The sequence below is a fragment of the Poecilia reticulata genome, chromosome 22, assembly GCF_904066995.2.
Source record: "Poecilia reticulata chromosome 22, P_reticulata-male-v2, whole genome shotgun sequence".
Lineage (NCBI taxonomy): Eukaryota > Metazoa > Chordata > Actinopteri > Cyprinodontiformes > Poeciliidae > Poecilia > Poecilia reticulata.
The window spans coordinates 9,022,369-9,048,942 of NC_088851.1; the positions used below are offsets into that span (position 1 = coordinate 9,022,369).

Below are 26,574 nucleotides of genomic sequence, written 5' to 3' on the forward strand. Positions count from 1 at the left end.
TCTGCTTCCTTTTCAGGTCGACCTTGGAACGCCATCTTTTCCTCAGCGACTCTTGAACACGGTTGCCAGGAGACAGGCAGCTGTCATTGCCGATCTTGATGTTTTCCTCGCGCCATAAAACCCGCCAGCCGTGAGCACTTTGACTAGACCGTCACCAGCATGGAGTTCTTCTACATGTGACTTTGCACCTGGATCTTATTTACTTGACTTCTTTATTTCAAAAGGCACTGTCACGTTCCTGACAAAAAGTTGTAGCAGCTTTGTTTTTGTATGAAAATATTTTTTTTTTTTTTTTATTTTTTTTTTAATAAAATATTGATATTTTTTATATTTGTACATGAATGGTTCTAACAATCTGTTCCACCAAAGATGCATCAAATGCTTAATAAGCTTATGCTGTTTTAATGTTTCATTCATGTCTACATTTCTCCCGGGGATTAAAATTATTTAGAAACAGCTACAGCTTTCACAATAGCGTAGACCAAAATGAAAGATTTTAGTTACTTTTATTCACATTAATTTGATATGCACTGGGCGTCACATGCAATCTTTGTGTTTTATTTAATAATTTTCGATAATCTGTAGATAGACAAGGCAGATTTTGTTTCTGTACCTCTGCACCCACGTGCTAATACTTTCACATGTGCCTGTTGGGATAAGAAATAACCAAAGGAAAATTTCTCCTCAAACATTCCCTCTGAAATTTCTATTTCTCTAAGCAACGCATATGTTTTACGTAAGCGCCCTTCATTTTAGCTAAGAATTGATTTGAAATGCTTTTGCTTGCAGCAATTGGAAGGCAACATACATGCTTGGTGTTGGGTAGCAACCCTGCGCAGTTAACAGGCAAACACCTCCTGGAGGAATGAAAGGAAATTATTGCCACTCAGGAGCTTTCAAATGTAATGCGTTTATCTGCAAGAGCACTGAGAACGTTAACCAGCTCTCTGTGGGGAAACTACAAAGAAAATGTTGGAAAATGATTTGGATGTAATAAATGTGAGGGCCACTGCAAGAAGATGAACAATTAAACTGAAAAACTCTTGCGCTTGAAACCAGCTGTAGAGGTTTGTAATATGTCGACATGGTGCTCATTTTACTGTATCGCCTCTTCAAGAAGGGAGTTAATTTTATGACTTTATCCTCGCTCGTTATTCTCAAAGTCCGCGTTTTTAAAAATGTGTTTTATAGTTGTATTTGCTTCTTTTAATGAGCGTAGCACAATGCTGTGTTTTGCAGCTGCATGCAGAGTACTTGTTACACATTGATTAACATTCCTGATGAAAAGGTGACACTGTTTGCGCAGTCCTCAGGCTGATCAGAGACCGGTGCTGTCCGGGTCAGCCGTATCCACATGCGAAGCCGCAATATTTAATTGTAGGTTCAGGAAGCTTTCCTGGCTCACAGTCTCACCAGCAACCAAAGAGTGACGAGTGATGTGAAGGAACTCAGAAGATTTTTGTTCTGAAATATATTTTTATGCGTGAATATTTCCCAGTGTCATTTGTTTTGTGAAAATTTATTTATATTTAGGTAATCTGTTGTACAGTTTTTTTGTTTTGCAATCTATGTGATGTTTTGGTCACTAATTATCTATTGTTGCCTTTTATTTTTGACAGTTTTTGTATTCAAACAATAAATATTTGTAACTGATGTAAGTTTTGTGTTGAAATGTAGAATCTTTTAGCTCACTGCACCTCAATCTTACCGTTTTTTTTGTAGAGGTCAACAAACTTCTGGCTTGAATATTTAACTACTTTTCTCTGCAGAATTAGATGGAGCTCATAAATTGGTTGATTTCCTCCCTCTCGGTAATTTAGTGTTATCCACAAATTCAGTTTAAGTGGGGTCAGAGTTTTCCAAAAGGCTAATGATAGCCTTTTTTTTCCCCACTCTAACAAACATGTAAATCTATGCTCATAATAAATAAATAGGCAGTTAAAAAGTGCACCCAGTTCTTGTTTTTTAAAATTCACTTAATGCAGTTTCGGCATTACATTCAAATGAAATACAACGTGTAAACATCTGTCTGTATTACTCACTGATGGTTTATTCATGGATTAATGCACCTGCAGCAGCGTTACTGCCTGTACAAGCCTCCGTTCTGGGCCTCCATAACGAAGCAGCCTCCTGTTGTCCTCCACGTGGAATGCAGGGGTTGCAGTGGAGGTGACATTTCTGTGAGGGTCTCTCAGGGTGGGTGGGTGTTGTGTGAGCGCGATTAGAGCCCGAGCTGGGCTGGGTGGTGGTGGGAGTGGTGGGTGGGTTACTGAGGAGATCAGAAGTGCCTCTGCCATTTAGAGTCACCAGCTCTTGTCAGGAATGTCCGTCCCCCGCGCGCACAGATCATGTACTGGATGCGCCAACTTTATTTTTAACCCGGCAGGGTGGGTCAGTCGCTGGCTTTCGGAATGACCGCGGAGCGCGCCGTGCCTTCAGCCCCTCTCCCTTGTCCCCCGTGCAGGACCGTGTCCTCTTCCTCCTCCTCTTCCTCTTCCTCGCGCACTGGACATCTCCGCACGCGCTGACCTGCAGCCCGCCGCTTCAATGGGATTATAATTGGTTTGTTGGCAGGAAGAAAACTGAAGAAACTCGCTCAGAGAGGACTAAAACTACTACAATTAAGTAAGTAAATATAAAGCCGAGCCAATTCGCGCTTGTTCATTTAAATTAGTGACTTTTGACATGAACATAATTAAAATAACTGAATAGTTAGCACTGCTGTAGTTGTCAGGTAAGTTTACTTGAACCACCTGTTGGTTGGCTATGTATATATAGAGGTGTTAGTTTTTTTTTTTTTTTTTTTTTTTTTTAAAGAAGTAAATATAAGACGGGTATTTCTATTTATTTTAGTTCTGGCTTGAAACTCGTTTTCCTCCCGTCAGTAAACAACTTTGCCAATATTCAGTTGTGTATCTGGTGCTGCAAAAAGGCCGCAGCAGAGTGCGGTGATAAAACTGCGCAAAACTTGGTGCGGCCTTTCAAGACGTCATTAACTATTGAAGAATTAATGGCATGGCGAGTTTACAAATCTTGTTTTATAAAGTACCTTTAAAAAACGTATACACTGGATACCAGATATTCTAAAGCAAAAAGTCACGTAGGGTTTAATTGTAGTTTAAAGGCACATGTATTCAGTTATCTAAAAATATATAGTTTAAATATCCTAAACTATATTTCTACTATATTAATATATTGGAGAAGTAGATATAATGGTAGGGTTAGGGTAAGAGGGCAAACCCAGGTCAGGTTGTCTGTACTAGGTTGTCTGTACTCCACTGGATTCAACAAAAACGAATCCAATGGAAATTCAAGCGAACGTGTAAATGGCTACAAAGGGGAAAGAGATCACAAATGATCACTTTAAGTCAGTAGTTATGTCAAAGTTTGTTCCTTGGTCTTAGGTTTCCTTATTCTTCATTCTCATTTCATCTCTTCCTTTCTTATTCGCGCGTTTTATGCGAGTTCAAAGCCTATAATAACTTCACACAAGATTATTCTTCCCTTTTATCCATTTTGATGTGTATCTCGTATATTTTGCCTGAAAAACCCAAGTTAAGAACGACTGTGCTGGCGTTCTACTATTGCTTACACAAGCTATAGAACTGTACTTTTTCACTTTACTTTTCAATTCTTCCTGCTAAATAAATCTTAAGTTATGTATTTGTCACTCTTTATAGAAAGCACTTTATTATATTAAAAAGAAAAAAAATCATGTTCCCTGCTTTAATTGAAGAGTTTCTTCTTATTTCCCTAAAAGGACATGTGTGAGCGTGTTGCTCTGTCTGGACCAGCAGAGCCTTTAGTGTAAACACTCTCCAGAAATTATTTACCATTGATTCCTTTTACCCTTCTCCCAGGACTGAGCGCTCTCTCTCTCTCTCTCGCCACAGTCAAAGCAATACCGACCACAGCTAAAGATCTCTTCAACAGCTGATGTACATAATCAGTGTACAGCTAGGATTCGTCCTAATAGCCTCTAGATATTCCAGTTTACGAGCTTCCTCCGTGAAGGAACACGGCTCAGCTTTGTGTTTTAGATCCACTCTCAGCCTGACCACAGGCCTCAATCTCATCAGCGCCCACGCTTCAGTTTCTCAGACACATGCCCACACTGCGGGTCACTCGTCTTTAGCCACACCCGTAACATCGCTCTGTTACTTAATCTCGGTTCCACTTTGTGCTGCTCACCACAATGTGCTTTTTTTCCTCCCCCCCCTCCATCCCCACAGCAATCTAATGTGTTTTCTGCTCAGTGTGCAGTTTGGGCATCTGTATACAGCTGCAAGAATGGGCTTTTTTTTTTTTTTTTTTTAGAAAAGCTTAGGTGCAGATCAGGTGCTCTGCTGTTTGCATCAACGCTATTTTTAAAAAGGACAGAAATAGACGAAGTTACAGTAAATTCCAGTGAGACCCAAGTATGGAAACCAAACTTTTACGGCACGTTGTTTTTGTGCTTAATGATTATTTTATGTTGGTTTCCATATAAAGTCCAAACGTGTCCTCTTATTTGGACGCTCCAGTAAAACGCATAAAGAGCACTCCAGGGTCAGGCAGCTCTTGGGTATCTACAGGATTTCCACTTGGCCTTTTATTTTTTGCATTGCCTCTCTTGACACTTTCTAACTTATGAGAAATTATCCAGAGCCTCTGACTCGAACACTGTGCAGCTTTAAAACCAGGCATCTGCACATTTCTGTTTCATTACTTTTATTGGTGAAGGCTAATAATAGCTCCAGAAAAAAAAAAGTTTTCTGTACCAACTGCGTCACATTTATGCAAAAAATAACCATGAAATGAGTTTATTCACTAAGATGTAAGCGAGATTTGCTTTTGTGATATAAAACTCTTAATACATGATCATTCTTTCACTGCAAAAGCAGTTTTCCCAAACAGCTGCATTCGTCTTTGCTTTAAATGTGCAAATGTACATTGCAGATGGTGCCCTGTTTTGTTCTTATCCAAACATGATTTTGAAAGCACTGATTTTTACTATATGCTGTTACTGTTGTGTTGTAACACTTTTAGATACTATTTAAAATGAAATACATTGATATTGTTGTTATTTTTATTAGTTATAACTGTGTGACTTTCAGCTTCATTATTTTATAGTCTCTCTGCTTTCCATAAATAAGAGAAGGAACACAAAACATTCTCATTAACATAGGAAGGTCCATTCCACTTTTGCACCTCTTTGTACATCACCCAACACATGCCCTCTAATTGCAAGTGCAACTTTTTTTTTGTGCAACCTATTTAACGCTCTTTATTTGAAATTTTTAATATAAGTGCCGTAATGTTTGGTTAAAACTACTTACCCAATAGTTTGAATCCAATGTTTGTTTGTTTGTTTGTTTTTTTTAAATAACCAAGCTTGACCTGTCACAATAACACATTTTCCTTGACGATAACTTGTCCCAATAATTATTGTGACAGACGATAATTGTTGTTGTTTTGAGGATATTTTCAAATATTCATAATGGCGTCATAATGCATTCATCAGTCTCAAAGACAGATAACCTTTAATTTTGCAATGAAGACTTAATACTAGAACAGGAAGTGTTATTTACACTTTCCTTTAACCATGACAACCACAAGCAACAAAATGGAAATAAAAAATCACTTACAAACCATAAATAAAAATTTGATTATGATGCCTCCGTGAACAAAATTGCCCTTCAAAAAAAAAAAAAAAAAAAAATCAATCAGAGTAGAAATGATCGATCTCATTTTAATTTATCATGCTATCGATTGATTTATTGCTTATTGCGACAGACTTAAACCCCCGGCAGTCCTGAGTGTGTGGTGATGATTAAAAAAATTATGCAAAGAAAATGAAAAATGAATCACTTCTGAACATACTGTAGTGAAAATGAACACGCTCAATGGACTGTAGCGGTGATGTGATGTGCCAGCTGGCATTTCGTGGCTCTTTCCAGGACTGTGCGCATCACAACATCCAGATGCCGGTGGAAAGCTGTTATCCTACTCAGCATCTTTGATGGAAGCTCTCCTCTTTTTCCTGCTGACGGGATAACCTATTGTTAGCGAGCAGGTGTGTTTGGGCTCTCCGTCCTCAAGGACACCAAGTGGAGAGCTCGCACTGGTCCCTGCCTTTTCATTACTCCACACATCCCCGAACTAGAAGTTGTGGAGACAGCACGCCTCGACAAACGCACTTAATTTGCTGCTATTAGTGTTCACCAGCTAAGCGGAGTCAGTCTTCAGACACGATTAGACACGTACATGTTTGTGCTCAGCTGACAGGTTGGGGATGGGAGTTTGAGCGGCGTGTAAAGGGGTTTTTACGCCATAGTTCTGGCTAAGGTAATGTGTGCCATGGCGATAAGGGGATCCCCTGGTGGTGGGTGGAGCGTCCCCGTGCTGATAAGAGACCTCTGCAGAGGACTGATACCGAGTAGAAGGAGGGAGACCTGTAGAACGGCATCATTGCAGAGGACCGAGGGCCTCTTCTCTGAATACACTGAACAGACAAACGTGGGACTTCTGCAGAAAGAAACTAGTGATTATTTTGAATGAATATTTACACACACACACACCAGATTCTATGAGATTTCCGACAAATTTAATGCATTGATGAAAATAATCCATTCGTAATGGATGTATGATTATATCAAAATACCATAAAATACTGCAGGGTGAATTAGGGGACAGGAGGATTGTTTGTTTTAGATTTCTTAAATTCAGTTTGTTTTATCTTGGAAAAAGCATTCATAGTCCTTAAGCATGTTCACGTTACAACCACAAACGTCAGCATATTTGATAAGTTTTTGTTTGACGGCATAAAGAAAATCATGGGGTAAAAGAAGGAAAATAATACATGATTCAGAAAGTTTCACACAAATGCAAAGTTGAAAAGTGTAGGATGCAGCTCTATATTTATAAATCTATATATTTATTCTTCTGAATCAGTCTTTGCTGCAGTTTCAGCTGCAAGTCTTCTTGGGAAGACCTTTACCAGCTTTGCACATCTAGAGATCATTCTTCTTTGCTCAAATTGCTCAATCTCAGTCAGATTCGATGGATATGATCTATACCATTCACTGTCATGTCTTACCACAGATTATCATACCTCATAGATTTAAGTGTGGACTTTGACTAGGCTATTTTAACACACAAATACACACCGACTCATTCTATTGCAACTCCAGCTGAATGCTTAGGGTTGTTCTGCTAGGAGAAGGGAAATCACTTGCAGACTCAAATTGGTTCATCCAATAAACTCTGACCACTTTGCTCGTTTCTGCTGAGAAGCATCCCTAGAACATGATAATGCCGTCGCCTTGTTTCACTGTGGGGATGACGTGTTCAGGGTGATATTTAGAGATAGAGTCTCAACAATAGCCTTCCCTTAAAGGTTAGGTTTGTGGAGTGCACAGATAATAGATATCATGTCAGCTCTTACCTGAGTTCTAGATCTCTGCAGCTCCTCCAGAGCTTCCATGGGTTTCTATGGCTAGTTCTTCGGTCGATCAAAGCTTGAGATATAGATTTCTAACTCAACTTTTCGGTAACGTTGTTCTGCTCTTTCGTCTTAATGTTTCTGTTTGTTGACATTTGTTCTCTGACAAATCTCTGAGGCCTTCGGACAACAGCTGTATTTATGCTGAGATCAAGTTACACATAGGTGACTCTACCTACTAATGAGGTGGCTTCTGAAGGCGATCGGTTGCAGTAGATTTTATTTATGGGTAAAGAATCAAAACGGGACTGAAGTTTAAGGCATATGAATTATTCTCCAGGACACTTTAATTACAGCAACTCCAAATTAATCCTCAGTGAGGGCTTTTTTTAAAAGTCTGGAAATAAAAAAATAAATAAAATATGCTTTGTATAAAACTGTAATGCACATAAATTTGACTCTCCCGCCTTACTTCCCTTTCCTTACAAATCCCCACCGATGGACTCACACACTTCTGTGTTTCATACTACGTGAGCAGCATCACTCGAAAGAAGGCGGTTTCATCATCAAGCCCTGCTCCTCACAGGGGTTGTCCTATCCCTTCACCCCCCACCGTGCAGCTTGATAAGAGAGTTATGCTGCACCCAGATAGAGCTATCTGAGTGGCTACGCTTCAACCCGCCATTCCACGCAAAGAATACACAGACACCATCTGGGCTGTCACCGTCGAGCAGAGTGACACTCACAAAATGGAGCAGCGGGTGGAGGGAGAGAAGCAGGAGAGAAGGTGGGCCCTGCTTCAAGGGCTTATTTGCATGTTGTTTCTGGACAAATAAAAAATGTTTCTGAACGTCAAAAATGTTTGCAGAAAAATCAAAAATTCTGGTGACAGGTAAAGAAGTCATGTTTTATAGATGATGTAGTTGAATAATACGTCAGCAATAGACACATTTTTGTTGCCAAAATGTTCCAAACTCAGTGCATGGATAAAAAATAATTTGTTTTTGTTGACAAGAACAGAGATTTTTGGAATCCAGACTTATTACCCCGTTGAAACATTTTTTTGTAAAGCCGGGCCTGTGCCGCCACCGGACCAATAAACTTAAATGAGCTTCATCAATTTCTTGCCAGAATCCTAAAAATGTTCAATAATTTCAAGCTTGTGATCTGATTCTTTTTATAATGAAAAATGAAATAAGCTGCTTGTTATAATGTCATTCTACCCTGAACTCAATAATCCATCAAATCCATCATTAAATGCCCAATATGCATATGACACACACGCCAATAACTGTTGCATATATTCAACATACAAGTGACTGAAGCAGCATTCCCTACTGGAAACACTCATACAAATCCATGAACCCATATTTTTGTAGAAACCAGTCACTCCACAAACTGCACCATGCATTAATCTATTGTAACTTGCTGTTAATCTGTTTTAGATTTTCTCCACATTCACCGCCCATCCTGCCGTTTGACTTCTCTTCGCCTGCATCTTCCCCCAGAGCAACAGAGGACGCCGCCCGCCGTCCCGCCGCCCGCCCGCCACGCTGGCTACCGCCATGACTTCCACCACGACTTCCACCACGGATTTTGACAATGTGGAGATCACGCAGCAGTACAGCCACATCAACACCCGCTTCGACCTCTCTGATGAGGAGCTCGACAATGACAACAGCTCAGCCCGGCTGTTTGAGCGCTCACGCATCAAGGCCCTCGCAGGTGAGCGCCTGCATAGTAAACAGGCTCTGTCCTCCATGACAGATTCTTGAGATGAAAGTCTAGCAGTGTGGGAAGGGCGCAGAGGGTGACCCGTAATGAGAACGCAACTGTGTAACTTTGACCGAGTTGAATAAGCTTAAATAAAAAGCATTATCACTTGAAAGAAAAACAAACAAACAAAACAACAACTTCATAACCGCTCCATAGCTGATATTTAAATCTTCAGCTCCACACCGTTTGTTTGAAAAGTGTGTTTCCGTGTGGATTTCTGTTATGGTATCACACACACTCTCCCGGCAGCTGAGCCCTGACTCCGATCCACGCCCTCTACGAGTAACCGGGATCACTTGCACATTCTCTGAATGTCCACAGTCTGACCGATCTGGACAGCTGCCCTGCCCGTCTGCCTCCCATCGCATGAATCTCTTGCATTTCTAGCTAAGCCGGTAGGCCGTGGCCCACCTGTGGGTTCGGCTGCTTGGGATTTTAAAATAGACGTGAATGGACTCGTGGTGAAAAAGTTGAGGTTGCAGGTCACACTATTTTAACGTCTTTGAAGTTAAAAATACAAGAGAGGTTAAAGATGAATGTCTAACATATAAATGCAGCTCTGAAGAGAAGGAGCTCGTGTTTGGGAGCCGCTCTCTCAAACTTTGTTACAATATGGATGAAGTATTTGTTGCTTCACTTTGAAATGAACACCAGAAATTAAACCATTAGTACCTCTGAGAGTTTTATAGCTGGTGTAACATTCCCTTTTCATGCTCAGCAGCTTGTGCACATTGAGCTCACGCGGCTTTTATTGTTGAAAGCAGACACTCGCATGGGCCGAGAGTAAGACTGTGAGCGTTTATATTATGTAAAGCTACAACATCAAATTCTTGTGTGATTCCTTGTGTTCTGCGGCTCATTCCACCGTCTAATGCTGTTTTTTGACTGCATGCAGAAATACCTTTGGCAACAGTAACGTATAAATAAAATAGTTTTTTTTATGATTTTTTTTATCATTCTCTTTCATCATTAAGGAAGAGTTTTGGCACTTTTTTGTTTAGTTTTTATTAGTTCTTTGAGGATTTTTTTCTGCACAGTTTTCCCCCCCTGTCAGTGTTTCAATCGGGTTGAAGCGATTGAATTAGTCAATTAGCTTTGACTAATTCTTTTCAGCCAATTGGCTGCTGCGTTTTGGATCAATGTGCTGTTGATCACCTATTTTTGACCAACTCAGCTACAGTTGGCTCTAAAGTACTGTAGCTTGCTCATCAATTGTTTGTCTACAATCATGAAGACTCAGTGAATGCGGGATGTTTATGTAGTGCGGCTGCAAAATGAGCCCAAATCATCACCCTTCCACCACCATGCTTGATACTTGGTATGAAGTGTGTTCTTCCAAACACCGACAAACATCTTTTTGTCATTTGTTCAAAAGTTATACTTTTCCGAGACATACTTGTCCTGCTTTTTTTTCTCCCCCCAGACAACACGCTAAGTGAGGCCTGTCTAGTAAAAGACTTTCTTTTTTTTTTACCTTGTAGTCTGATCTTGGAGTGAATTTCCAAGGAAAAAAATTCACTACTGGATAGATTAACAACCGGTTTCGTCTTCAACATGTTACTTTCATCTTTCTTACTACAGAATGATTCACTGCACATCTTAGGAAATTACCTTATAACTCTTCCCCTACTAATGAGGAGAAATATTTTCTTCTTTCTCTCTAATTATTACTGAGCTCTTTCTGCTTTGGCATTGTGCCAGCTGTGTACTTCATGTTCAGTATTGACCGAGCTCCCAAAACTTCTGCTTTTATAGAGGTGGTTTCATTCCAAGTTAATGATGTGCTTTATCTGGGTGATGCACTCCCTCTTAAATCCCAAGGAGCAATGCTGCACAGAGTTTCTCCTCACTCTCTCAACTGTAGGATTAATATCACTTCCTTTACGCCTCCTGTGAGTCTTAATTTGCGAGCCATTAACACTTTTCTGACAGTAATGAGTTGATTCGCTATTCCTCTGACCAGGCCTATGATACCTCATGTGAGAATGAGCAGTTCATTACTGCCCTTTCACTCCTATTAATTTTCAAGCGATTTGATGAAAATGAACTTTTAAACATGTGCTATAGACGGAATGATCAAAGATAGGAATTGTCAATGTTTTCCTTGATTGGCTCTAATTGGTAATCAGCTGGTCAAAATTAGAGTTTAATAATAATAAAAAAAACTATTTATTTTGATCCATAATAATCTTGTAATTTCTTCACTTCTGTTAGACACCATTCTACTGCCTGCGGGACATTTACTTTTTGTTTCTTATTGCCCTTAGAGTAGAAAAAAAGTAATTCTAAGTCAAAACTGGAGGTCTGACCTCAAAGAGAGCTGGAAATCGTCTTTGTTAATACACCGGCTCAGATTTTAAAGGGTTCAGAGCTGAGAATCACCTGCCACGAGATCAGATTGGGTCCATTTTTCCAGCACTTAGCGTTATCTCCTCCGTCTGGGAGTCCAGAACGCCTCTCTTCCCATCCAGGACTTTCATCTGGCAACTGTTCTCGCTATATTTCTCGCTGTCTCTTCCTGTCTCTTTAAGTAATGAAGGCTTCAGGTTTGAGTGTCAGTCGGTGATATTTTGTTAGAGTGCTGCTGCTGCACTGATGCTTCTGTAATGCAATCAGAGTTTCCTGTCAGGGAGTGAAAGGAGGTTGGGGAGGGAAAAGACATTACCTGCGTCTGGTGTATACAGCTTGTGAACTCAAAAATATGCACTTAGTATGATTTCAAAGCATATTAGGATTCATTGTACCGCAGAAGCCTAAAATAAAATCTTTCTTGCTTTTCGTCTGACATGCATGTAGTTTTGCAATGTTTGAATTGTTGGCACAGGAACTCATAAGCGTGCCAGTTGTGTGCTTCATGTTCAGCATTGGTGCCGCTGTGTGGGAGTCGTAGGAACACGTGTATGCATTGAAACATACTGTATGCATGGATGGGGCTGCAAAATAAATCCCACTGAACCAAACCGAAGGCTGCCAGAGCCCTCGTGCCGCCTGAAAGTGGAGGCAGAGCTTTATCACGGTAACAGTGAGGAGCGAGTGAGAAAGAAAGACGAAGAGGAGGGAGGGAGGGAGAGAGGGAGCGGGAGTTAATGCAAAAGGGATCTGGAAAAGAGGACAGAGAGCCAGAAGAAAGAGAGAGAAGAGGTGTGCCAAGCTCCTCGGCTGGCTCCAGTGGAGGTTTTCTTCTTGTCGTAATTGTTTTAGGGGTTTGGGGGTCAAGATGAGCAGCCCGTGCCTGCTGCGCACTGCCCCCATAAGCCAACCCCGGCTAAGAGAGGTCAAGATCAGCCTAAAGGCCAGCAGCAGGGATGCTGGAGGCGTCCGGAGCAGCAAGGAGACCGCAAGCCGACCCTTTACTCTAGCTGAGAAAGAGGCCCAGGTCCGGGTCGGCGTGAGCAGCAGCGGCGGTGGCAGCAGCCGGAGCAGGAGCACCCCGCCGGTCCATCGCGCCCTGAGACCCGAGAACAGGAAGGCAACAAGCAAGCAGCAGGTACCGGAGCAGCACCCCGAGAGGAATGGCACCGTCCTGCACATTCCACCTACCTCGGCGCCCACAGGGCTCTCCCCCTTCTCCTCATCATCGTCCTCGTCCTCCTCCTGCACGCCCCGGCGTCCGCGGCCCTCTCAAACTCACCCGGACTTGGCCCCCATCCTATCCTCCTCCTCCTCTTCCTCATCAGCCAGGAGCATGAAGCGGGCGCGCTGGCTTAGTTACAGCACCTCCAACATCTGCTTCAACTCCATCCTGGATGGACGCTTCAGGCAGCTGCAAGGTAACCGGATCCTGACCGTGGGACCGTGTATGTGTGTGCGTGTGTGTGTGGGTGTGTGTGTGTGTGCTTGCTGAGAGAGTTGGTCCATCATGTCCTGCCTCACAAGGATGACACTTCTTGGTTCATGCCCCTCCCTTCTCCATCATGTGTTTATGTTCATGTCTGGGCAATGATGGAGGCTAGAGGTTAGTTTTGTCATTAGAACTTGCGTAAACGAAATATATCTAGTGGTTATTTATTTATTTTCTGGAAGCTGTGACTGCCCTGATTAATAACAATCTTGGCTTTGAATTATTTAAATAACACCTCAAGATAACAACCATTTGTCATCTCTTACAAGATACAGTGCCATGTACGGACTTTAACTTTCACAAACTGCTTCAAAACAACAAGGCGATGTGTCTCTGGGATGAATTTCTGTAAAAACAAACAAAGAAACAATCACTTTCTCTACTGGATTAACTCCTTCCTGCCTTTGTTGTTACAGTTTTAAGAGAAAACCATGCCATCACAGTGGATGTTTTTTTTTCTTTTTTCTGAGCTTGCACTATGCTATCCAACTCCCTGATGACAGGAATGCATTAGTGAGAGGAAGAAAATGGAGGAGACGATGCAGGAACAGAGGGAAAGGCTTTCTTTTTTTCTCCCCCCGCTGCCTCTGCTACATTTCAAGTATCGACTGATCCTGAAGGCTGCAGAGGCAACTGATAGCGAAGCTGCAAACTTCAGAGGCTTTTCTCTAAATCAGAGATGCCACGAGACGGGCCAAACGCATCAATTTACCAACTGAGCGTCATGAAGTCTTTTTTACATGAGTTTTTTCAAGATTGTTTTCAAGATATTGACAAGATTACAACAGAACGAAGTTGGAAAGGACGACTGTGATAAAAAAAGAGACAGAAACGGCTTTTTATTTGCATTTATTCATTTATAAAGCATCCCTTCGTTTTCACTCTTTAGTAGTTTGACGTGCCCCGTTGACGGGTATTTCTGTTGTTCTGCCTGCAAACAAGCAGTTCCCCCAGTTCCTTTTCGTGCTTTGCAAAAATATTTATGCTCCCTTAACTTTCTTCAGTTGAATCAATCGGGATCTAATTTGATAGAGCAATATAAAAGGTGTTCAGATTGGTCAGGCTGGATGGAGAGCATTTATAAAGATTAAATTTTCAAGTCTTGCTACAAATTTTTCATTGGGTTTATCTCTATTCTTTCATTAGGCCATTCTTTGTACTTTGATCCAAAACATTTCAGTGTAGCTCAGTGACAAGCCTTTCGAATTATCTGACCGGAGCATCTTCTCCCACATTTGCCGTGTCCGGTTTATGACGTGGAGCAATCTGTAAACATGGCTTCAAATGAATTTTTTTAAAGAATTCCTGTCTTCTTCTCATTTTGACGTAATGTCTAGATTTGTGGAGTGCATGACACATGGTTTTCAAGTTTACTGATTCAACCTCCTGAGCTCTGAAGATCCTCCACACATTTCTGCTGCTCTCCTTGCTCTCTATGATGCTGTTGGTTCATAAATGTCCACCAGCAAACCTCTGAAGCTTTGACAGAGCATGTGGATTTATGCAGGTTTTATTTAGGATGATCATATTTAAAGGGGCTAATTATTACAAATGCACGTCACACTTTCCAGATTTTAACTTGTAAAGAATGTCTGAAATAATGTCAGCTTTTTCCTGCTTTTCAATTATTGCAACTCAGTGTTAATATTTCACATAAAATCCCCACGAAATCCAAAAAAAGTCGTGAGGTTGTGAATACTTTTGCAAGGCACTTTAACTTGCAAAACCGGGAAGTTGTCCGGTTTTGCTTTTCACGTGCCTCTTTTGCATCCTACCTCTAATTCCCCTAATGCTTGGTCAGACATAAATAAATCGTGCAAACATCAAACGCACATTATTAATCTGATGTTCAGGAGCTTCAGATAGTTCTTTTAAGGGAGCAGACAGTTTATTTGCCATGTCTAGCAAGAGCATGCAAGGGGGTATAGAGAGCATTTCAGAGGCTGAGTTTCATCGCCATGCTTTGCTGAGTACCTGTCCTGGTGTCATGGTGTCATGGCTGCAGGACAGGTTGCTCTGGCTGTGCCATGACAAGGCCGTGTATTAGGGAGCTCTGGGACTACTGGGCCACATCCAGTATGAGACGACTGTTGGGGGAAAAAAAAAACATATCAAGCCGTGTACAGGAAAAATCCATCAACATGAATAAGTCATAGGGCTGGAGTCAAAAAGTGGTTGAGAGATCACCAAGTAAAACCATGTGAAACAGAAGAATGTTTAGTAAGAATTGTTCTAATATGAAGAATAGGAAAACCAAAAGAAGTTGGTGGACACAAATAAAAAGATTCAAAAGGCCCAATTCATTTTGTGTGGATGAAAAACTGCAAGTAGCATGAGTGTTCCTCTCACACGGCATCACTAATTAATGTTGAAAAACGGATAATGCTAAAAATGGTTTTTCTCTCAGAAAAAGCATTCTGTAAAGTCATGTCAGCCGCTTCCTACACACCGAGTTGTGTCCGTAACACGAGTTAAATTAAATGATGTTTGAAGTCATATGGAGTCATACTGGGTAAAACACAAGAGCAGAAATATCTTAAAAAACCAAGAAGTGTCCAATGTGTTTATGCTCGCTTTCTTGGTTTTACATAACTGCTATTTTTTGCAATACGTTTGGGAGGTCCAGTATGGAAATGTTGTAGTTCACCATGTCAAAGATGCAAATTTTTATGATTGTTAATTAAAATACTATTGATGGATAAACAAGAAGCCAAAGGTGGTATAAAAAAATTGGGCTTTATTTTGAAAGTTTTTAAAATTATGACTTATTTCTGATCTTTGGATACAAATTTGAGCTGACTTAGTTGTTTTCTTTAAGATCAGTAATAATTGCTGACTTTGAGCTTTAGTCCCATCAGTACCAGCTTCCGCACCGAAGAGTGTTGTTGTCAGTGATCCGTCTGTGGCTAGTTTAATTGATTGGAAAAAGATACAAGTCTTGAGTTTCCGATCAATAGCTCACTAATCAGAATCGACCAAGTTGTACTTTATTGTCGTTCCATTTCCCCCCTTTTTTCTTTCTTTTATGCAGGCTTCTTAAAAAGTAGGTAGTGTGCCCTGGGTGAGCCCCTTATTCTGCTGCCTTGAAATCAGTCAAAGCGCATTGCAATCATTTATTTTCTGCATCTGGACAAAATACAGTTCAGTCAAACACAGTTCATTGATCCCAAAGGGAAATTAAATAATGCTTTATTTATTAATTCAATATTCTTCAAAGAGTGATTGTAGATGGTGCTGGTGTGAAAAAAAAAACATTGTCCCTAAACAGACCAACCCTCCACTGACTGCACATGCATAAAAGCAATAGAAAACATGTTTAAGACACAAAAACAAGTACTGTCTCGGATTTATCAAACGCTTGTGTGTCGCTCCTTTTCAATGCTGCCCTGGGCAACTGCCCATATGGTCCATGTCAAAAGTTGCCACTGTATATATTTTAATCAAAACCTTCATCATTTGCTGTATTAGTCATGTTTTAATAACTTCTGCAGCACATGTTTGCACATGAATACATGGTGATTGTTGCCAATATTCTTTTCTTTTCTAACCTAATGACAGTAGGGCTTCCAATACTTGGTATATTAAACGTTTTTACATTTATTCTGACACACTCAAACCCTAGATAGCATTGTATGTCGTATCGCTAATAACATTGGTATTATTTAATCTTCTTCCGCTCTGTAAAAAAGAACAGATGGAATTTAAGGATTAAACAGAGCTTTCTATTCAAAAGAGCGCTTAAGGCTTTATTCAGTTTAGTCAGAGCTGTTGTCATGTCAGGCTATTCCTCATCTGCAGAAAGCTTAGCAGACGACATGAAAACAGTAACTCCCCCAGCCCCTGTATTACTCTCTGTTGTCCCATTGCTGCCCACTTGGCCGAGAGCTTCCCTGTGCACCCATGCTGTCCCTTCTCAAGGTCTCTTATTGTGATGTGATATGGCAAAACAGTGTGGGGATGCACTTTAATTGGCCTCTCACTGACTGTGCTGTGAAATCCTCCGCACCCCAGATAGTTCAGAGAGGATTTGTCACAGTTTTTAGTCAGGCTCTTCTTTTGTCTCCGTTTTCTGTTCCTACTCTCTCAGCGTTTGCGCCACTAATGGAGCTTTTGAGTTATTTGCATGTTTTAATTTCCATTACTTTTTCATTACGTGGGGAATCCATGTGGATGCAGCGGAGCGGTGTGTGCCGTTGTTCTGCTGAGGGGAGCGGAGCCGGCGCATGATTTATTTACTGTGCCCTGCTGCACCATGTGTTTTACATACTGTAACTCCTGATTCGTTCTCCTGGATGTTGCTGGGAATTCAGCTGGAGCTGTAAAGGAGCTTACTGGGTGTTTTTTGGCAACAGCAGGGGAGATACTGTGGGTGATGTGTTTTGTTCTGTTTATCTCGCCATGCCTCTGCACAGTAAACCTGAAAGACTGCCTCCCCAGGAGCTCTTCCTCTTGCCAAGTTTACTTCCATCCAGAGTTTATGTCTCCTCCTCAATCTAACCTTTGCTTATTGACGCCTTTTTCACCTAGAATACGATACCTGGCGTCTTTGCTCTAGCCTGTTCTCTTCACAGCCTTATTTTAGTTCACAAGTCATTATGAAGTCAGAGACAAACAGGGCAACCTTCACTGTGGAGACTAAAGGGAACTGATGTGTTGCATGCTGGGACAACTGGGGCTGGGAATGTCCCGTTGCTGACATAATAAGTTTTAAATATCTGTGTGTATCTGCAGTTAAAGTAGCTGTTAGCGAAATCAAGGTTAGTGTAATGAGAAAGCACTGCACTTCTGTTCACCTTCCTCTGGGTTATTTAGGTTGCCACAGAAATATGTCAACTAGGTGCAGATCTGGCTCACTTGATGTAATGTTTACGTGGTCGGTTTCAGTTTGTTTTTGTTGCAATATGCCTTGAAGGTACATTTATAACACTTGAAATATTTGGCTTTTTTCTCCAAGTTGCAGCCACAAATGCTAATGTACTTCACTCAAAGCATTACAAAATAGTGCATACTTCTGCATATTATGTAGGATTTTTAAGCTTTTCTACAGATAAAACCTATTTGTTTTATTAACAGAAGTTAATAAATGTCATCATTAACTATAAAAAACACAACAGACATGTCAAGGATACAACTGTGGAGGCATTTAAAGCAGTGTGAAGTTATAATCAAGACTTTAGCACAACTACAATCAGAAAACCAACCAAGAGAGTCTTGGTAACTGGAGAAGCTGCAGAGGTCAAGAGCTCAGGTGGGAGAATCTGTGGACAAGACAACTGTTACTTGTGCAATCCACAAAACTGCAATTTAGTGGCAAGAAGAACCATTGTTGAAGAAAAGCCATAAGAAGGCCTTTATTGAAGTTTGCCACAGGCTTTATAGAGGAAGCAGCAAACATCTGGAAGAATGCTGATGAATTTATGTAAATAAATCAAGGAAGAACATCTGTTAGAGGCTAAAAAACAACAACTTTGGGCTGAGGTGAAGGTTTACCTTCCAGAAGGACGCGACTCTAAACAAGCAACCAGAGTTGCAGCTCATGTGCAAGTCTTAGAAAGGTCCAGTTAAATTGACAAAATGCAGTTTAGATTCTGTGGCAAAGCTTGAAAATGGATGTTCACCAATGTTCTTCATCCACTGTGCTTTTGCTATTTTGCAAAGAATGGACAAACTTTCAGTTTTAGATGTGAAAAGTTGAGAGACATATTCCAAATGGCTAACAGCCATAACTGCAACAAAAGTATTGACTGTGCAAAATACAGAAGCTCGGGGTTGTAATGTTGCACCATGCGACAAAGTCAAAGGGGTATGAAAACTTTTAGAAGGCATTGTAGAATAAGAATAAGGTTAATATATTTTTAACAGCACATTCATTTACTCAATAAGAGCTCTCCTCAGACAAACACTAGCATGCACAGCCATGTCTTCGGTTTGAAGAGCCCTTGTTGGAGACAGTAAATCCCTACCAGCTTCAGTGATGCTGCTCTGCAGCCGTGAGGGCAGTGCATTATTCATGGGGCTCATGTTCTTTCTTAAACTATGTTCCCTCTCCAGATGAGCGTGAGGCAGTTCAAAAGAAGACCTTTACTAAATGGGTCAACTCGATCCTTTCCCGAGTCGGCTGTCGCATCTCTGACCTCTACCTGGACCTTCGTGATGGACGCATGCTAATTAAACTGCTGGAGGTCCTGTCTGGAGAACGTCTGGTGAGTTATGCTGTCTCAGCTTCGACTTTATCGTCGTGAAAGTTTAATGTTATTTGCAGCTCATTCGGGATGTCTTTTCTTTCAAAAATTCCTGTTTTCTCTTTTCCTTCCTCGTTTTCTTCGCAGCCGAAGCCCACTAAAGGCCGGATGCGCATCCACTGTTTGGAAAACGTGGACAAGGCCTTGCAGTTTCTCAAAGAGCAGAGGGTACACCTAGAGAACATGGGGTCCCATGACATCGTCGACGGCAACCACCGCCTCATACTCGGGCTCATTTGGACCATCATCCTGCGTTTCCAGGTAAACCGAGGCTGCGACATCTAAAAAGATGCAGAATGTAGTCATTCTGTCTGCCTCATGTATAAAGGGTACATACACTTAAAAACACAGCTTACTCTGTTTTCCATGCAAACATTCAGATGTATCAGTAATTAACTGATGACCCATATTGGTGAAACTCCATGGCAGATCCCACATTTCTAAACATATTGGCCTCGTTGGCGACACCTAGAGGATATACTGTGCTGTGAGACTGATTATTTGAAAAAAGTACGATCACGTTCAATAAATTAAAAATAATAAAAAATTAATTTATTTCAGTTAGTCATTTCACAAAGTGAAACACATTACATTTAAGCTTTTCTGCTAACTGTGATACTTTTCCAGCTAATGAAAAAACATGGCATTTAAGATTAGAATATTACATCGAAGCAATAAAAGAAACGTTTCTAATACAGAAATATGAGCTTGATCTGATAAACAAGCCTCATCTGAGATCCCATTCTAACTCATTGAATACAACTGTATTGCACAGATCAACAACAAAACAATTCATTGATCCTGTCAGATATGTGCTCAGAGCATCTGTCTGTCTAGGAGCTAATGAGGAGCAAACAGATGCAATTCATCAGGGGCATCATTTCTTGTAAATCATTAAAATGGTTTAACTGAGTTTTTTCCTGTGTTTTTTCCTGGATAAACTAGAATCTCAGAGATTCTACGTAACTCCTGAGTGCCTCTGTGTGTTCAGTAGTTAAGTGAATAAACAAACCCGTAAAGTTTGAATAGCCGTAGCTTCACCCTTTCTTCTGCAGACTTCTGCAAAGAGTGTTGTTAGCCAACCATGTATCCACTGCATTCACTAAAAGTACCATTAAAAATCTGTGTTTTCATTTAACCTTTGGAAAATTACACAGATCACTTTTTTCTTTATTTGCAGCCTAATCCAACAGCCTCAAGTTTTTGAGTAACTATTGATATTCAATCTGCAACAATAAACACGTCTCATTTCCTGTTGTTTTAGTTTAGATGCTTCCACAGGCAGGTATTGGGGAGGAACATTTAAACCTGCAGTTTCGGGATTATTTTTTTGGAAACGATGCCTTCAGGCTCCAGTATTTTTCGTTCTTTAGAAGCACATCACACACGTCTCTTTCACTCTTGTCATCCAGGAGGGAATGGAGGGGGGAGTCAGATATTTATTTTTAATTTGACAGCAGCGTAGTTATTTTTAGAAATGATAATTCAAACAATAAATCCTTCTACATTATTCAACTTTTTCAAAAGATAAGTAAAAAAAGAGAAAGAAACAGGCTGTATTTTTCAGTCTGCATTAGTGAAGGAGAAGCAAAGCTGGCTAAATTTAGCAATCTCTCAGGACCTGTCTCTTGTATCACATCACTGCTCTAATTACTGGCCCACTGTGTGGGAAAAGAACTTCAGTCATTACCACCTATTTTCCACACATCTTAGCCACTGTTGAGTTTTGTAACAATCCTTTATGGCTAATAACGTTAATGATACATCACTGGAGATTTGCTTTAATTTTACACAAAGAAGGAAACCAAAGGAATAAAGCGACAAATTTTTCCCTGATGCAGTGTCCTCTCGGTTGTCTGTGTTACTTCTTTCTTTGTAAAACAAAAAAATCAAATAATAAGTTTTATCATTTACCATCCATCTGTGCTTCCTGTTCCTCATCAGATCCAGGACATTATTGTGGAAACAGGCCAGGCGGACCAGAAGGAGACACACTCAGCTAAAGATGCTCTTCTTCTGTGGTGTCAGATGAAAACTGCAGGGTAAGTACTTTACGTGGCCTTTAGCATAACCAAGCTGCTGTAAACATCCATCGGGAATTTGTAGCCAGGTGCACGTCTGTTACCGTTTCACAACTCTGAGTTTTCATTTCTTAAATTGTGCTAATAGGGTACATGCTACACTGCAAAAGTATTCAAGCCTCTTGAACTGTCTGTCTTTTTTTTATCCCATTACATTACAAACACAGACATTTATCTATTTGATCACATCCTGTGTCATAAAGTGGTGAAAATAGTGAAAGAAAAATAAAGTGTGCTTTTAAAACATCTGTACAAATAAAAAATAAAAAATACAATGGCCTAGTTAAAGTACAACCCTATATTCAATTGATACACCCCAATTTTTTTAGCTTTTTATTTGTTCACAATTGTGGATTATTTTGTGATCTGTCACATACTTTTCAATTAATACACATTGAAGTTTGAGTTTTCTAACATCTGGTAATGTGAAAAAGATTAAAGGGTGTTAACACTTTAGCAGGGGATTGTAGGATCACAGTTTTTGTGAACTACTGTAATTGCTCTGTCTAAGAAAGGGGATTGATAGGACAAGTTTTGAACCGCCGAAGCACTAACAAAAGCTAGCGTTTGCACAGAGAAATACAAATAGATCTGTATAAAAACATATTTTTCTTCAAGGCTCAAAGCTATGGATATGAAAGACTACGCTTTACGCGGGAGACATTGATTTAAAGCTTGAGCTTCGCAGAAATATCCTTTCATGTTCAGCCAGTGACATCCCATCACATCACTGTTATTTCACAGATACCCGAACGTCAACATCACAAACTTCACCACAAGCTGGAAAGACGGAATGGCCTTCAACGCCCTCATACACAAACACCGGTGAGGAAAGATGAATAATGAAACCTGCTCTCACCAGCTTACATGAAAACACAACCCAAACCTGCCTGCTCTGTGTCTCCCCTCGTTTTCCTCTTTCATCTCTCGCTTTGTCTTGTCCATTTGCCTCTTTCATCGCTCTGCTAGGCCTGATCTGGTGGACTACACCAAACTGAAGAGGTCCAATCCAACCCACAACCTCCAGAACGCCTTCAATGTGGCAGAACAGAAGCTTGGCGTGACCAAGCTGTTAGACCCAGAAGGCGAGTGACCGATGATAGCTGTGAAGACCTCCGTGTAGAGCTAAATGTTTATCAGGATAAATCTTGGTGACTACACAAACACCTCGGGAGAGGTGACGCCTCTCGCTGTGGTGATTAACTCACTTGGCATTTTGTTTTGCAGATGTTTTCACAGAAAACCCAGATGAAAAATCCATCATCACGTACGTCGTGGCATTTTACCACTACTTCTCCAAGATGAAGCAGCTCGCTGTCGAGGGAAAGCGAGTCGGAAAGGTGAGATGGAAACACGGCACTCATTAGTCTGTCAAGCCGAAAGCCTTGTTTATATATTTGCCTTCCTTATTCAGGTTCTGGATCAAGCTATCGAGACGGAGAAGATGATCGATAAGTACGAGACGCTGGCTTCAAACCTGCTGACGTGGATCGAGCAGACCATCGTCGTGCTAAACAACAGGAAGCTCGCCAATTCTCTGACGGGCGTCCAGCAGCAGCTTCAGGCCTTCAACACGTACCGGACTGTCGAGAAGCCGCCCAAGTGAGTCAAAAACCCCTTTTGCAATCAGTTGCTCTGTTCTTGCGTCTCTTTTTGTTTTGATATGTGCCGGTCTCTGTGAACCACCTTGTGGTTGAAATGTGTTTAATTTCTCTCAGGTTCCAGGAGAAAGGGAATCTGGAGGTGCTGCTCTTCACCATTCAGAGTCGCATGAGGGCCAACAACCAGAGGGTCTACACACCGAAAGAGGGAGCATTGGTGTCAGACATCAACAGGGTGAGAGGCCGTCCCGGGACAAACCAGAGGTCTGCTTAGCAGAGATCTCTCAATAAAAGTTTCACTGTGTTTGGAAGTTAGAAAAAAAACACAGGCGCTAATAAAAGAACTGTTTTTGCTGTGATAAAATATCCTGAATAATGCATTGATGCTCTACCAATATTGTATTGTTCACCAGGCATAAAATACCGACTGTGACATGTTAACTTTAGAGCGCTTTGCAAACATATTTTGTAGCTTTTGAACATTTTCACAGGTTGTCATATTTCAACCTCAACAATTTACTATTTCGTAAAAGGATTTTTACATAATACACTTGCACAAATTCTTACGTAATTGTGAAGTGGATGGAAAAATGACACATGGTCTCATTTTCTTTTTTCTTTTTGCAAATTAAAACCAGCAACTCCAGAAAGGTTTTAGTGAAGTGGTCAAAATGAGAAGCCTCTTTAAATCTAAGCATTGAATCCCCTCAACTTTATTTCAAAACTTTAACTATGCTGTTTTCAGACTTAAAGGCATTAAGGCATTTGAATCTGGCAAAGAAAAAGTGACATTGGTATAAATACAAAAGAGGTTGGAGGGCCTGTCAGGTTAATCTAATTTGACTTTGAGTCATCCCTTGCAGCACCACTTATAAAACAACAAAAGTGTGGCACACGTGTACTCAGGCTGCCACCACTGGGCTTAATAATAGGGATGACAAGCTCATAACATTCCCGCAAAACACATTCAAGTTTCTGGTCATAATAATGTCTATGGGGTATGAATACTTTTCCATGATGTGACGTCAAAAGAATACAGAGTTGTCTCTGCACACATCCATTCTGCATCGTCTGGATATCCTTTAAACATCAGAGTTTCTCATCAAGGATGAGATCAAGCAGAAGGGAGCATCTAAATTTTTTAAACACCTCACACATCCCAGTGCTGTTGACGCTAAAACGACGATGCTCGCAAACACTACAAAGACTCAGGATGCTTCTCATCATCCCCATCGCAGGCCTGGGAGCGTCTGGAAAGGGCGGAGCACGAGCGGGAACGGGTCCTGAGGGACGAGCTGATCCGGCAGGAGAAGCTGGAACAGATGGCGCGAAGATTCGACAGGAAGGCGGCCATGAGGGAAACGTGGCTCCTGGAGAACCAAAGACTAGTGGCTCAGGTCAGCCGAATGCTGTGAACCAAGAGCTGGTTTTAAATGCGTTTCTGTTTTATTTAAGCTTCAAAAACAGGATTCAGGATGAAACATGTAGAGATATGAAAAAATAACTCAAATACAAATCAACATTCACTCTGCGCACTCTCTTCAGGATAACTTTGGCTACGACCTGCCAGCCGTGGAAGCAGCTAAGAAGAAGCACGACGCCATCGAGACGGACATCGCCGCATATGAGGAGCGCGTCCAGGCGCTGGTGAACATCTCCAAGGAGCTGGAGTCTGAGCGTTACCACGACGCCAAGCGGATCGACGCGCGAAAAGACAACATCCTGCGACTGTGGGACTACTTGCAAGAACTGCTTAGGGCCCGCAGAGGGCGTCTGGATATGAACCTAACCCTGCAGAGGATCTTCCAGGAGATGCTGTACATCATCAGCTGGATGGATGAAATGAAGGTAAAAATCATGTATACTGACTTGAAAGAAAATAAAAAAAAACATTAACATTTCAAGAAGAAACCTAATTCAAAAGCCTCTCCTCAGGCACGACTGCTCTCTCCTGACTTTGGGAAACACTTGTTAGAGGTGGAGGACTTGCTTCAAAAACACGCTCTGCTAGAGAACGACATCGCCCTGCAGGCAGAGAGGGTACAGAGTGCCAGTGCTGCTGCTCTGAAGTTTGCAAACGGAGATAGTAAGTGGAACACACTCATTGCTCCTCTGGGAAACTTAAAAAAAAAAAAAAAAGAAACATTAAACGTGGTGCATTGATTAGAGATTTTAAATGAAGCAGAGTATAATGCAGATGTGAATTTTGTGTTGGGGGTAAGGCTAGGGTTAATCTTGTTCTCAGGTCTTCTAATTATTCTTATATTAATAAACATATAACCATAGTTTAAATATTTTATATCAAATATATTTTAACAATTTATATGGCATGCAGTGGAATATAATCCTTAGGTAAAGAGTCAAACATAAAAGAAAATACAAACATACTTTCTCTTTCCAGGCTATAAGCCATGCGATCCTCAAGTGATTCGAGACAGGGTGCAGCACCTCAACCTCTGCTACCAGGAGCTTTGCGCCCTGGCCGCACAGAGGAGAGCTCGACTGGAGCAGTCTCGCCGCTTCTGGAACATCCTGTGGGAGGTGGCGGAGCTGGAAAGCTGGATCAGAGAGAAAGAGCAGCTTTTCTCCTCTCTGGATTACGGCAAGGACCTGACGAGCGTGCTGGTGCTCCAGAGCAAGCACAGCGCCTTCGAGGACGAGCTTGGAGCTCGCCGCAGCAACCTGCAGCAGATCTTGGCTGAAGGGGACAAGATGATCCAGGCCAAGCACTTCGGCTCTCCGAAGATCCAGGAGTGCATGGACGACATCGAGAGGCAATGGCAGCAGCTGGAAGACCTGGCTGCATTTCGAAAGCAGAACCTTCGGGACACCCAGACGTTCTTCCAGTTTCAGGGCGATGCTGACGAGCTTAAAACCTGGCTGCTGGACGCCAAGAGGCAGATGAGCAGCAACGACGTCGGTCACGATGAGTACACAACTCAGCGACTACTGAAAAACCAGAACAACTTGAGAAACGAAGCCATCAAGAATGGAGCCACCATTGATGCGCTGTCCAAACAGGCCAGCGCTCTGCCAGAGGAGCTACAAAACACCCCTGACATCCAGAGACGTCTAAAAGACATCAAGGACCTTTACATGGAGCTCCTGACTCTGGCTGACCTGAGGCAGAAGAAACTGGATGACACCATGGCCCTGTACACCATCTTCAGTGAGACGGATGCTTGTGAGCTCTGGATGAGCATGAAGGAGACGTGGCTGGTGGATTTAGAGGTTCCTGAGAACTTGGAGGATTTGGAAGTGGTAGAGAACAGGTAGAGATTGTTCATCTAAACTGAACTAATTGGCTGTAATTTTCTGCATCACGTTGGCCGCTGCTGTTATTCTAACTAACAATTTTCTCGTTTGCAGGTTAAGCGCTCTGGCTCAAGAAATGGTGAACGTTCAGTCGAGAGTAGACGACGTCAATAAAGCTGCAAAACAGCTTGAGGAGAGCAGACACCCTCGCACCAAAGAGATCAAGGAATGCCAGACACGACTGAATAAGAGGTACATCCTGGACAGGTTGCCGGTCCGTCACAGGGGAACACAGAGACACACTGACAAACATCCATGCAGGTGGTATTTTTAAGAACAAATATCCATGAGGGAT

The 26,574-nt window shown here is 41.5% G+C and overlaps 2 protein-coding genes across 7 annotated transcripts in view; both read left to right on the forward strand.

The window, feature by feature from the left end:
- stard9 (StAR-related lipid transfer (START) domain containing 9) overlaps positions 1 to 1,658 on the forward strand; it is a 41,173-nt gene extending 39,515 nt beyond the window's left edge. For both annotated transcript variants that reach the window (XM_008399164.3, XM_017302560.2), the window contains exon 32: positions 17 to 1,658. In XM_008399164.3, coding sequence (XP_008397386.2) covers positions 17 to 118 — 102 coding nt within the window. In that variant the 3' untranslated portion in view covers positions 119 to 1,658. The remainder of the gene's footprint in view (positions 1 to 16) is intronic.
- A 557-nt stretch (positions 1,659 to 2,215) lies between these two features.
- Positions 2,216 to 26,574, forward strand: part of sptb (spectrin, beta, erythrocytic) — a 44,197-nt gene continuing 19,838 nt past the window's right edge. For 2 of the 5 annotated variants that reach the window (XR_001776163.2, XM_017302588.2), the window contains exons 1-14: positions 12,320 to 12,969; positions 19,092 to 19,243; positions 19,370 to 19,543; positions 21,227 to 21,324; positions 22,108 to 22,188; positions 22,333 to 22,448; positions 22,591 to 22,703; positions 22,778 to 22,965; positions 23,082 to 23,199; positions 24,203 to 24,361; positions 24,510 to 24,812; positions 24,900 to 25,050; positions 25,366 to 26,236; positions 26,334 to 26,471. Coding sequence is in view for 4 of the 5 variants with exons in the window: in XM_017302588.2 (XP_017158077.2) it covers positions 12,417 to 12,969; positions 19,092 to 19,243; positions 19,370 to 19,543; positions 21,227 to 21,324; positions 22,108 to 22,188; positions 22,333 to 22,448; positions 22,591 to 22,703; positions 22,778 to 22,965; positions 23,082 to 23,199; positions 24,203 to 24,361; positions 24,510 to 24,812; positions 24,900 to 25,050; positions 25,366 to 26,236; positions 26,334 to 26,471 (3,215 nt within the window). In the remaining variant the exon portion in view is untranslated. Of the gene's footprint in view, positions 2,626 to 8,868; positions 9,149 to 12,304; positions 12,970 to 19,091; positions 19,244 to 19,369; positions 19,544 to 21,226; positions 21,325 to 22,107; positions 22,189 to 22,332; positions 22,449 to 22,590; positions 22,704 to 22,777; positions 22,966 to 23,081; positions 23,200 to 24,202; positions 24,362 to 24,509; positions 24,813 to 24,899; positions 25,051 to 25,365; positions 26,237 to 26,333; positions 26,472 to 26,574 lie in introns of those variants that run through there. The other 3 variants (XM_008399167.2, XM_008399168.2, XM_008399165.3) reach the window with 3 other exon arrangements.